At 35.9% G+C, this 12,755-nt stretch overlaps 1 protein-coding gene across 1 annotated transcript; it reads right to left on the bottom strand.

Moving 5' to 3' along the window:
- Positions 1–5,686: 5,686 nt before the first annotated feature.
- On the bottom strand, positions 5,687–12,669 carry LOC131623341 (disease resistance protein RPV1-like). Its single transcript, XM_058894347.1, has 5 exons — positions 11,081–12,669; positions 9,544–10,639; positions 9,147–9,440; positions 7,536–8,986; positions 5,687–7,429 (listed from the first exon to the last, which is right to left on the bottom strand). Exons 1-5 carry the CDS (start codon positions 11,545–11,547, stop codon positions 7,339–7,341), a joined length of 3,399 nt encoding a protein of 1,132 aa, XP_058750330.1. The 5' UTR covers positions 11,548–12,669; the 3' UTR covers positions 5,687–7,338.
- Between the last annotated feature and the right edge of the window lie 86 nt (positions 12,670–12,755).

The raw sequence follows: 12,755 nt of genomic DNA, 5'->3' as shown, positions 1-12,755 counted from the left end.
AGAAGGTATGGGAAATGTCAAAGTCAAAGTGAAGAATGGAAAGACTGTTCTGATCAAGGATGTTTGGTATGTTCCTGGAATCAGAAGCAATCTGATGAGTGTGGGTCAGCTCATTGAGAAAGGTTTCTCAGTTGTTATGAAGAACAATCTCTTGAAGTTGTATGATTCCAATCAGAAGCTGATTATGAAATCTGAACAGGGAAGCAACAGAACATTCAAGGTGAATGTAGAAATAGATGAAACAGAGTGTCTGAGTGCTGAAGGCTCAGAAGGTGATAGTAAGCTGTGGCACAAGAGGTTGGGGCATTTGAACTATAGAAGCCTGGGGCATCTAAGTTCTAAGAAGCTTGTACATGGCATTCCAAAGATTGTGAAGCCTGAGAAGTCATGTGAGGTCTGCATGAAAGACAAACAACCCAGATTGCCATTTGTATCAGAAGTTGCTCCAAGAGCAAAGCATGCTCTGGGAGTAGTGCACTCTGATGTGTGTGGACCATTTCCAGAACCTTCACTTGGAGGAAATAGGTATTTTGTGTCTTTTGTGGATGAGTTCACAAGAATGACGTGGGTAACACTTATCAAGTTTAAGACTGAGGTGTTCACAGAATTCCAGAAGTTCAAGGTGAAGGCTGAGAAGCAGAGTGGTCAGAAGATAAAGATTCTTAGAACGGATGGTGGAGGCGAGTATAACTCTACAGAATTCCAGAAGTTCTGTGATGATAATGGAATTGAGCATGAGGTTACTGCTCCTTATACTCCTCAACACAATGGTCTTGCTGAACGTAGAAACCGTACTTTGCTTGATATGACGAGAAGTATGCTAAAAGAGAAGAAGCTTCCTCATAATCTATGGGGAGAAGCTGTTGCTACTGCAGCATATGTGCTCAACAGGTGTCCAACGAAGAGGCTAGAGGAAATTATTCCTTTAGAGAAGTGGACTAAGGAGAAGCAGAGTGTTAGTCATCTGAAGGTTTTTGGTTCTGTGTATTACAAACACGTTCCAGAAGCTAGAAGGAAGAAGCAGGATGATAGAAGCAAAGTGATGTTATTGGTGGGGTACCACAGTACAGGTGCATACAAGCTCTATTGTCCAGAAACTAATAGAGTTGGAGTCAGCAGAGACGTTATTGTGAAGGAATCAGAAGTTTGGGATTGGAGAGAGTCTCAACCAACTTCTGATGTAGAGATAACTTTTGAAGAAAAGTTAGAGTCAGAAGATGAAGAATCTTCTGAAGACGAGTCAGAAGATGAAGCATCTTCTGAAGATGAGTCAGATGGTGAATCTGATTCTGATCCAGATTCTGATAATGACCCAGAATCTGGTGGTAGTCATGATTCTGGAAGGGAAAACTCTAAAGACGTAGAGTCTGGAGGACAAGCTTCTGGAGATGATCATGAAGGTGGAGCTTCTGGAGTAGTTGACTCTGAAGTAGCTCAACGGCCACAAAGAGTCAGAATAATACCTAGAAGGTTTGCAGATTTTGACATGTTGCAAGACACAAAAGTTGACTCGGAAGGAGAGGTCATTTAGTGTGCCATGTTAGTAGATTCTGAACCAGTGGGTATTGAAGAGGCACTCAAGAAGAAAGTCTGGCTGAATGCCATGAAAGAAGAACTTGAGGCTATAGAAAGAAACAAAACTTGGAAGCTGACAGAACTTCCAAAGAAGAAGAAAGCCATCAGCGTCAGATGGGTTTTCAAGGTAAAGCTGAAGGCAGATGGATCAGTTGGTAAACACAAAGCGAGGCTAGTGGCTAGAGGTTTTCTTCAGAAACCTGGACTAGATTACTTTGAGGTGTTTGCTCCTGTAGCTAGACATGAAACAATCAGACTGGTGATTGCGTTAGCTGCGAACAGAGGTTGGTCCTTGATGCATCTGGATGTAAAGTCTGCATTTCTGAACGGTCCATTACAAGAGGAGGTATATGTGTCACAACCCCCTGGCTTTGTGAAAAAGAATCAGGAAGGGGTGGTGTACAAATTACACAAAGCTCTGTATGGATTGAAGCAAGCACCCAGAGCTTGGAATTTGAAAATTAATTCATTTTTCAAGAAGCAAGGGTTTCAGAAGTGTGAGATGGAATATGGAGTTTATGTGCAACATTCTGGAAGTAATATGATTCTGTTGTGTCTGTATGTTGATGACATATTGCTTACAGGGAGTTGTCCAGAAGATCTGATGAAGTTCAAGAAGGTGCTGATGAATGAGTTTGAGATTACAGACCTTGGGAAAATGTCATATTTTCTAGGGATGGAGATTCTATACTCAGAAAATGGTATCATTCTGCATCAGCTGAAGTATGAGTTAGAACTTCTGAAGAAATTCAAGCTGGAGAATTGCAAAGCTGTTGTTACACCGTCAGAAACGAATCATAAGTTGGACTCTGATTCTGAAGGTGAAGATGTTGATGCTACGGTATTCAAACAGTTGGTTGGTTCTCTAAGGTATTTGTGTAATGCCAGGCCTGATATATGCTATGCAGTTGAATTGGTTAGTAGGTTCATGAGTAAACCTAAGTGGTCCCATTACCAAGCTGGTGTCAGAGTCTTGAGATATGTCAAGGGAACTCTGAAGTATGGCATATTGTTTCCTTCTGGGAGAAAGGAAAAATCAGAGTTATTGAGTTATTCTGATTCTGATTGGTGTGGAGACAGAGTTGATAGAAGGAGTACTTCTGGATATTTGTTCATGTTTCTGGGAGGTCCTATTTCTTGGAGTTTCAAGAAGCAACTTGTTGTTGCTCTATCAACCTGTGAAGCTGAGTACATTGCAGGCGCTGTAGCTGCATGTCAAGCTGTGTGGCTTCTGAACTTATTAGAAGATCTGAAGATTAAAGTGAAGAAGTCTCTGAAGCTGATGATTGATAACAAGTCTGCAATCAATCTTGCCAAGAATCCGGTGTTACATGGAAGAAGCAAGCATATTGATACTAAGTATCATTTCTTGAGAAGCCAAGTTCAGAATGGAACATTAGAAGTTGTGCACTGCAGCACTAGAAGCAGATGGCAGATGTTCTGACTAAGGCGATCAAGACGAATCAATTTCTGCTCTTGAGGGATGGAATTGGCGTTGTCATCTTTGATTAAAGAATATGAATTAAGGGATGGTATTGAAGAGTAATTCAATATTCAGAAGATGAGCATCAGAAGTTCTGATGTGGGCTGATCTTCTGATGGCTACTCAGAAGATGTTGTGATCTTCTGATGGTTACTCAAAAGATGTTGTTGACCAGAAGATGTTATCTTCTGGGTCCCATTAGCTTAGCTGTTTAGTAGTAAGAGTACTTTAGTATTTTGTAGTACTGTACTGTTTGAACCTTAAACTTGTTCACTAAGTTTAGTCTGTTAGGGCCTACGTGGCAAGAATTTTCTTTTGTATAAATAGCCTTGTAATAGTTATCATTTATTAAGATCAACAACTTTATTCTCTCTCATTAATCTTTGAGCCGTTATTCTCTTTATCATCATCTTTATTCTTTGTGCACCAACACTAATGAGTTTTGTAAAATAGATTGTCAATGATGTTATGATTCTGAAAATTAAGGATGTTAGATTGACGAAATTAAGGATATGTGGGCTGTGTGCATATATATTTGGATATAAGCACTTGAAAAGGTTAAGGAAGAAGAGGCTTGGGTGAAAAAGTCAATCACTTGGTCGTTGGAGGAAATAGATAGGTGCTTGAATAGTCCATTTTGAAGTGATTGGGTAAAAAAGACATCATCAGCCAAACCACCAACCTTGTATTGTGACAACCTAAGTGTTATTCACATAGTTGGAAATCCCGTGTTCCATAGAAGTATTTCAATTGGCCAAGATTTTTTATCTTAAATTGATGGTGCAGAACGAATTCAAAAAAAAAAAAAATTGATGGTGCAGAACTGCTTTGATTTTGTCAAATTCTTCCAATGAATTTTTAACAACTATTATGTCATCTACATAAACCAACGGGAGAGTGGAGGATTATGTGTCTTTCTGCATGAACAAATATTGATCAGCATTAGCTTGGATGTAATCATTATGATAAGAGCTTATGTTATATTTTTATACCACTTCCTACTTGCTTGCTTAAGGCCATATATAGATTTCTTGAGCTTGAAAACTTGGTTTGGTTTGGAAGATTTGATGCGAGGAGGAATGAACATGTAAACTTATTCTTGGAGTTCACCATATAGAAAGACATTATTGACATCCACTTGATGTATGCGCCACTTATGAAGGGATGTGAAGCAATAAACAGTCTAATAGTTGTGAGTTTGGCTATTGGTGAGTATGTTTCAAAGTAATTCAAGCCTTCAATTTGATTTAAAGCTTTCCACTAAACCATCTGCATGGAATTTGATCTTAAAGATCCTTCTGCAACCTATAGGTTTGACATTGGATGGAAAATCAACAATTTCCCATGTACTTGTTCTCTCAAGAGTTGTGATCCTAATTTGCGTAGTTTGTTTACAACATTCAAACTTGTTTTTCTCATTAAACAATTTTGGTTCATTAAAGGTATTAAGAGACAAAACAAAATAGTTATGTGATGGAGATATGTTTCTCTGAGTGAGGTTTAGTGGCAGAACTGTGTGTGTGTGAGGTGCTGTGGCAGAAGTTGGCTGGCTTAGCTATATTTCCCAATTATTGTTGGTATTGGTATTTTTGGAAGGAAATGGTATAATGTATTCATGGAAGTTAACATTTATGGATATGAAAATTTCATTAGAATTTAGTTCAAGTAAGACAAAGCCTTTGTTACCTGCCTTGTGACCCAAAAAAACAGATTTTTTTGCTCCTGCATCAAGTTTGGATCTGTTTGATTATATGAAAGATCAAGACAACTAAACACTTTGAAGGAGTTAAGATCAGGTTAGGTTCTCTGTCAAATAAGATAAAATATGGTGATTTGTTTGAAGTCTAGATTGGTATAGGAGGGCTCTCCAAACAATTAAATTGAGTTGATGTTTTCTTTCTACTATCCCATTTTGTTGGGGAGTTTCAACACGACTTTTGATATTGGATGCCTTTAGAGTTGTAAAAGGATGATAAAGAAAATTCAGGACCATTGCCTGTCGTAATGATTTGACGGGTGGTTGTTGGTGTTCAATCATATTCCAAAAGTTTTGGACATGTAAAGCAACTTCTGATTTAGTTTTCATAAGTATGATCCATGTGAATCGACTAAAGTCATCAACAATTGTTAGAAAATACTAGCGATCATGGATAGAAGGTGTGGAAATTGGTCCCCAAATATCAAAATGCAAAAGTGAAAATTTTGAAGTGGCATGAGATAAACTTATTTTGTAAGAATTTTGCTTTTGTTTGGAAAAGTGACAAATGTCACAAAGATTTATTATCATTGGTAATAGAGGAATACAATTTGGACAAATCATTCTTCCTATGATTAGAAATATTCCATATCCTAAAAGGGGGAATAGTATTGAAAGATAGAGAAATATCATATTGTTTACATGTTTTGTATTTGAAAGGTAGGTCAGAAAACTGTGAAAGTTTAGGATTTCTCATCAACTTGTACATCTTCAAGGACTTCATATTCTACAAGTAATAATGAGTTGGTGTAAGTTTGGCAGGAAGTTCAGAGACTGACATAGTTTTAATACAAATATTAGATTAAGTTTGAATTCTTTTGAGTATAAAACATTTGTAATGTAAAGACGAGGAGATATTTGAATATCACCTTTATAACTGATTTGGAATGAATGATCATTTGGTAAGTTGACATTTATAGGTTTAATTTTATAAAAGGATTAAAAAACATGCAAAGATGAGCATATATGACCACTAGCTTCAGAATCAATAAGATCAAAGAAAGGAGTTGTTCATTCTCAAGAAAAAAAACATTCTTGATCTCCTACAAGAGACAGGTACGATTGGTTGTGAGTCTGCTGGCACTCTTATGGACCCCAATACTAAACTTTTGAAATAGTTGGAAGATATTAGAGGTTAGTAAGAAAACTGATGTATTCAACTCATACTCATCTTGCCTATTTTTAAACATTAATTCATTCTTAGGACTGAACAAACTCAATAATATGTGGTCAAATTTAGACCGTGCCTATTTTGGACAAAACTGGGTGACCTGATATATATGTAAAAGTTATAGTATGATCATTCATTAGAACTAAAAGTTAAAGCTAACTGATTTTATCATATGATCCTAAGCCAAACAAGAAATCAATATAAATGTCAAACTTACTTTTGTATCTGTGACGTAGTATCCACCATTTCTTGACCAGCAAGCAAGTCTCCTGACACTCTCATGTATAATTAGCTATAAGACAATTACAGGTGCTATTGTGTTATGTATATTGATAATGTCAAAAAGATACTATATATACACATATTGAAACACATTAATATCAATAAGCTATTTTACATAGAAGCAACCTTGTCATTGCCGTGATCAATATTCTTCCCGCCATTACCTTTATTGTGACTTGTAATCTTAACTAACTTGTGATTTTCACGTTTAAATAGATACGTATCATTGCAGAGTCTACGCTGTTTAAGGATTAGATTGGCAATTAAGTTGTATAATTCAGGGCTTGGTGCTTGAAAAAACATGATAGAAACTGAGTGTTTCATAGAACAACCATTAGAGAACAAGTGAGTGAAGAGCATAGGCTCATAAATAACGACAAAGTATTGTGCATCTGTAATCTTTGATCATTAAACAGAAAGCTACATCTGGCCCATTTCTCATTTCTCATTAGACTGAAGCAAGTCACAAGAAAGCAATAAGTTGGATGCATCATTAAGATTAAGCAAAAAAAAAGCAACTGTTTAATAATTTCTTCACGAAACTTAAAGAGGTGATGTCACAACCACCCATTTTGGTCCACCCTAGGGAAGGGGATCTCTTTTTGTTTACCTCATTGTTTCCTCCGAAGCATTGGAAGCCTTCTTTGATAAGAGAAAACGACTCTTCACAAGACTTAGTCTATTTCATCAGGTTTGGCAAAGGGCGGAATTTTGTTACTAGACGGTAAAGAAGATCACCCTAACGCTCGTAACGGCAGACCCAGAAAACTAAGACATTATTTACTCGCCCATACTATAGTGGCGAGAACCGATTAACCCATGAGAAAGATACTCCATAAGTCGTACCTGACCAGAAGAATGATGAAGTGGGAGCCAAGAAAAGCAATATTGATATGCCAACTGCCTCTTCAAAACATTTTAAAAACAAATTAAAAAAAATAAGCAAGATTATCATTAATCTATTAGATTTTTATAGTACAAGTAATACAAGATAATAAATAATGTGTACCAACACCACATGTTCTTTAATTCAACATTCAGTTTAAGAAAACAGGCATATGCCTCTGTCAACTATTTGTTGTGCCTCTTTAAATCACTTGAAATTTTCTTCTCTCCACTCCAGCTGCTCTCCATTGAATCCAAGAGTCGTTCAAGTGAATAGCTGTTTATAGACAGATTTATTACAGTAACAGAAATTGCAGATGTGTTTAAATAAAACTAAGTTTTGAAGTTATATCAGTACAATCAGTGCTAGGAAGATTATGTACCTCAAGTCTTCTCGATCATCATTTCTATTTGGAACTGCACTCCCTTCAAAGGGATATATCCAGTGAAAACCACACTCGACTATAGTTACTTCATTATATAGGCTTTCCTCAATGAAGAATCTAAATGTAAGTTTTGGGTTGTAACTGGTGTTGTTCACATCATTATTGGCTTTTATTTCTTCAGCTGCTTCCATTATCTGCTTGCATTTTGCTGGATCATACCATAAAACCAAATGATCCGACCTCATGTACATTGTAGGATCGACATAAGAAAAGAATATGCTGGAGAAATAGGCTCTTTTGAAACTTGTTATATAGATCCTTTCACCTGAACTGTTGTCCAAGCAGCACTCACATCCAAAATCTACACCATCTCCCACATTTCCTTGAGAAAGAACCAAGTAGTAGGCAAAACCCAACAAATTGGGAGGAAGCTCAAGAGTGACAGAAGCTTGTGTAGAAGGGTAATTGGACCAATTCTCCATGCCAGACATTGCAGGTAAGAAGTACATAATAATATCATTATCATGATCTAAAGATGGATCTTCGTTTTCTGAATTTAGTCTTGATCCAAGTTCAATCCCAGCAATAGCTTCGTTCAAAACTATTTGATATGAATGTGAATCCAGCTCTGTGCAGTTAAGGAACATAAAACCATGGTTGGGTTTGTCAGATGGTTCATTCGTTGAACTCAATACTTTTTCAAGAGATCCACATTCCCAGACAAAGAAATATGGAATGAACTGTGAAAGTGCAGGTATAGATTGAAGCATATCACAACGGATAACTTCAAGGTATTTGAGTCGGGGAAGATACTTAATGGTTTCAGGAAAGGTTTTAATTGCAATACTAGCTAGTATTAAATACTCTAATGATGATAGTAAGGAGATATTGTCTGGTATTTTAGACAAGATAGAAATATGGTCAATGATTAAAATTTTTACACTCAGTAAGGCGGGGCTAGAAAGTACTTTAAGTAAAGTGATGGAAGCGTCATGTTCACCACTCTCACTCACAAGACAAATAGAAATGGCAAAGTTTTCAGGAAGATCCACAAGACTATCACTGATAGGACTCGTAAACACTTCAACATCTTCGAAATGCATTATTGATAATGGAAGTTTATTCGCGCCAAACTTGGGTAAAGACAAATCCAAACCATCTACAGAAACAAATGCGACTGAGAACTCTTGCAGATTGTTGCAATACATGGCATCAAAGTCAAGGAGAGCTGGTGAACAAGCGTTACTCGAAAGAGTTTTAATTGTCGTGCATCCAGCCATGTGTAACTTTTCAAGCTTTTGGAGAAGGAAGATTGATGAATCAACTTCGGGCAAGCTTACACAACCACTAAGTTGTAAATGCTTTAGATTCGGGAAACCAGACACATTTGGACACTCTATCATCTTTTTGGAGTCCCGAACATCAAGTATCTCTAAGTTTGGCAAATTCTGTAACAATATACAATTGGTCAAATAAGTTAGTATATTTTCTTAAATCATAAAAATTTCATATTTCAGTTTTTTAGTTTCATTTTCCATTTAAAAATACTTAATCTTTTACCAAAACAGAAAAGAAAAAAGAAAAGGTAAATACATGGACAGTGCATACCAGTACTCCGTTCCAAAGTTTTTCCAAATTGCTGTCTCGCATGGTAAACTCCACAAGATTTTCAGGAAAATAGGTTGGAGGCAGAGATCTACATGGATAGCCATCCCAAAAGAAATATCTCAAATTTTCTGGCAATAAATCAAGGCCACTAGGAAATCTTATAGATTTAATTCCCTTGCAGTCTCGAAAAGCAAGTAACCTTAGGTTTGGCATCTTCTCAAATGCATTGGGACTTAAATTTATGGGCTTAAATTCAGTAGCATCTAAAAATATAGCTTCAACCATCTCAGTTCCCTGAAGAAATAAAAAGTAAATGTTATTATTTTTATAGTAAATTGCAGCTTTTGTATAAAAAAACATGTGTTTAGGAACAGAAGTCAAAGTAATATTTTCTTACTCTATCATTTCTCAATACATCACAAACTTCCATAGGATCAAACAATCTAGTGCGTTGTCCGGGATTCTTTGGAGATTGTTCTCGAACAACTTGTTTGCCCATTTCTTGTATCAAGTCATGCATTTGTATGCATTCGTTTGAGTCAACTCTTATAAGAGCCTTGTCTAAAAGATGCCTTATCCCTATTTCTGCATAGAAACCACACTCATTTAATATTTTTGTTATCATATCCCTTTTATATCCTTTGAAAAACAACGCAATGTCTAAAAATATGTTTTTCTCTTTATCATCCAATTCATGATAACTCCAACTCAATATCAAATCAATTTCTGTGTTTGGAATTTCTTTGAGTTTAGCTAGTGCACAGTTCCATTCAACTTCACTTTTACAACGAAGAAAAGATCCCAAAACTTTCAAAGCTAAAGGGTTGCCTTTGGCATAATCAATTGCTCTTTTTGACAGTTCCATATATCCTTTCTCAGGTAAGACTTTGTCAAAAGCATTCATGCTGAAAAGCTGAAGGGAGTTTTGAGAGTTCATTTGTTTAACTTGATGAATTTGATGAACTCTTCCACTTATCAACACATGCTTATCTCTGGTTGTCACAATGACTCTGCTACCAGCTCCAAGGCAATTGTGCCCTACTCCAATCAAACTTTCTAAAAGGTCTAGAGTATGGACATCATCTAGTACAATGAAAGCTTTCATGCTTTTGAGTCTTCTCATAACCATAGATGGTATTACTTTGGGAGTGTCAATCGCAATATCTTCCCTTAGTAACTTAGAAAGAAGTTTGTTGCACGTGTAACTGAGTCCATGTCTCTTTGATTCTTTTGTAACATTTTCTAGGAAACAACTACCTTCATATAGGGAAGAGACCTTCTGAAATATGGCAGCAGCAAGGGTTGTCTTTCCTATGCCTCCCATGCCCCATATTCCAATTATTTTCACTTCTCCTGAATCAGATTTTACTAATGACTCAATGCTTGAATAGTTTTCATCTGGTATGAATAAGCATCTGAGTTCATTTGTATACTTGTGATTCAATTTTAGTAAAACTGTTTTGATAATCTCTTCGATCAAATCCGATTCAGTCCTAAAATATATATACATGTAATATTTTAGTATTAAGAATCAAGCTAAGCATGTAAAAATGCAGAAAAGCGAGTGAAGAGGAAAGATAGGTTGCAGAATTTTCATTACTCATCATCATCCTTTCATACACATGAATATGGTTACTTATATAGCAAGTAACTTGTAACAAACTTAAACATCCATCTAACTAGTCGATAACTAACTAAAAGTTAGTTATAATTCAGTTATGCTTCAATGAAATAGTTAATTACATCAACCTCTCCATTATGTTCAACATTTAGTAAGCAAAACAAGAATATAAATTAATATTTAGACAAAATATGTAATTTAAGAAATTGTATTCAATCCTTAAACCATTGAAAGAAATAGCTAAAAAAAATGGTGCAAAAGATCATTAAGCATTAGAATTTGCAAACAAAGAAGAAGAAGAAGAAGAAAATACCTATATGTACTAGAATCAAATCCGGATAAATTTGCTATTTCAAAGAGAGCATTCTTCCACTTTTGAATCTTATTGTTGCCTTGTCTCTTGTGTTTCGCCAACGCCCTGTGGTAACTCCCTGTCTGCTTTCGCACGTGTGAAGGTTCAATCTTGTAGAACACAGGAATCACGACAATGTTGTTTTGTTCATCGTGGTTACATTCCATTATTTCAACAAGTTCATTCAAACACCACGTTGAAGACGCATAATTTTCTGAAAACACAACCAAAAATAAAGTCGATGCTTTAATTGCCTTTTCAAGTTCTTCCCAAACCTCTTCTCCTTTATTGATCCTGTAGTCTATGTAGGTTTCAATGTGATCTCTACACAAAGCAGCATGAAGAAAGCTTGTGAAATTGGTGCGAGTGTCTTCACCTTTGAAACTGATAAAAACATCATGTTTCTTAAGAGAAGAAGAAGAAGCCATAGCTATCTCTGAATATTTATGCTTTGGTTGTGGAATGTGGAAGATACACACTCCTAAAATAACCTTATCTTGAAATTTATACAATGCCTTTATGACACTCTCTCATTATCATGTTAATGCTGAATACTAGTAGCTTTTTTCTTTCTTTTCCTTTTTCTCTTATCAGTTGTACAAATTTGAATCTATATTTTTTTTGGTCCTTTCACACCTAACAAATCTACCTATGTGATTTGAGAACAAAATTTCCTTATTTAATATTATCACTACCTACTGTCTGGCTTTTTATTTTCCTTGACTACTTTCTTAGTAGTCATTTTCGTAAAATTTACTAAATCAAAATTTTATTTCTCAAAACTACTAATTTCTTTGTCCTTAATTATAAAAAAATTTTAAAACATTGTTTATTTTTAAATATAAGATATTTTACAAAGAGAGGATTCGATCAGACATCAAAGTTCTTGATAGCACATAACTATCTTACATAGCTTCGACACAGCAGCATGAAGATGGCTTGTGAAACAGTTGCGAGTGTCCTCTCCTCTAAAGCTGATGAAGATATCATATTTCTTGAAAGGCACTTTAACTGAGTGAGTGGAAGAATCATTACTAACAATACCAGCTTTTGTAGATGTCATACGCACCTATGTGATCTAACTATTTGTCTGTAAACTATAAAGCTTGTACCTTATAAATGTTCACCTTCTCCCTCTCTTTGCTCTCTTTGTTTTGAAATGATTATACCTATGTTGTTTGTTCTACAGACTTATATCCTTTAAAATGAAACTAAAGAGTAGAGAACACCGGGATCGCGTTCGCCTACGTTCCAATACCACACCGTGTCAGATAGCCGTTAGTCTTGGCCGTTGATTTGAGATCGAACAGAAGAAACGCGATGGAGAAAGGTGAAAACGCGAATGAGAGAAGAGAAAGCACGAACTTTAATAAATTTTACAGTTTTAAAGCTTTGTAAGGGTAAAAAGGTCTTTTCACACTCAATGGTCGCTACTAGTAACTGTGAGTAAAATGATCTCAGAGACGTCTATCAAGATCGGACGATGAGAGTTGGGATTCCAGCGCGTAGTCCCTAATGTCAAAGTAGATTCAATATTATTTCTGTTTGAAAACTAGTTTTTGTATATGCTGTGGCCGGCTGCATGATGGCAATGCTTTTGTATTAAAAAATAACTTTTGCATAAGAAAGTTTGCAT

This window comes from Vicia villosa, unplaced genomic scaffold (assembly GCF_029867415.1).
Source record: "Vicia villosa cultivar HV-30 ecotype Madison, WI unplaced genomic scaffold, Vvil1.0 ctg.000060F_1_1, whole genome shotgun sequence".
Taxonomy (NCBI): Eukaryota; Viridiplantae; Streptophyta; class Magnoliopsida; order Fabales; family Fabaceae; genus Vicia; species Vicia villosa.
Note: the sequence above shows the minus strand (reverse complement) of the source record. Positions and strands in the feature narration are given on the sequence as shown.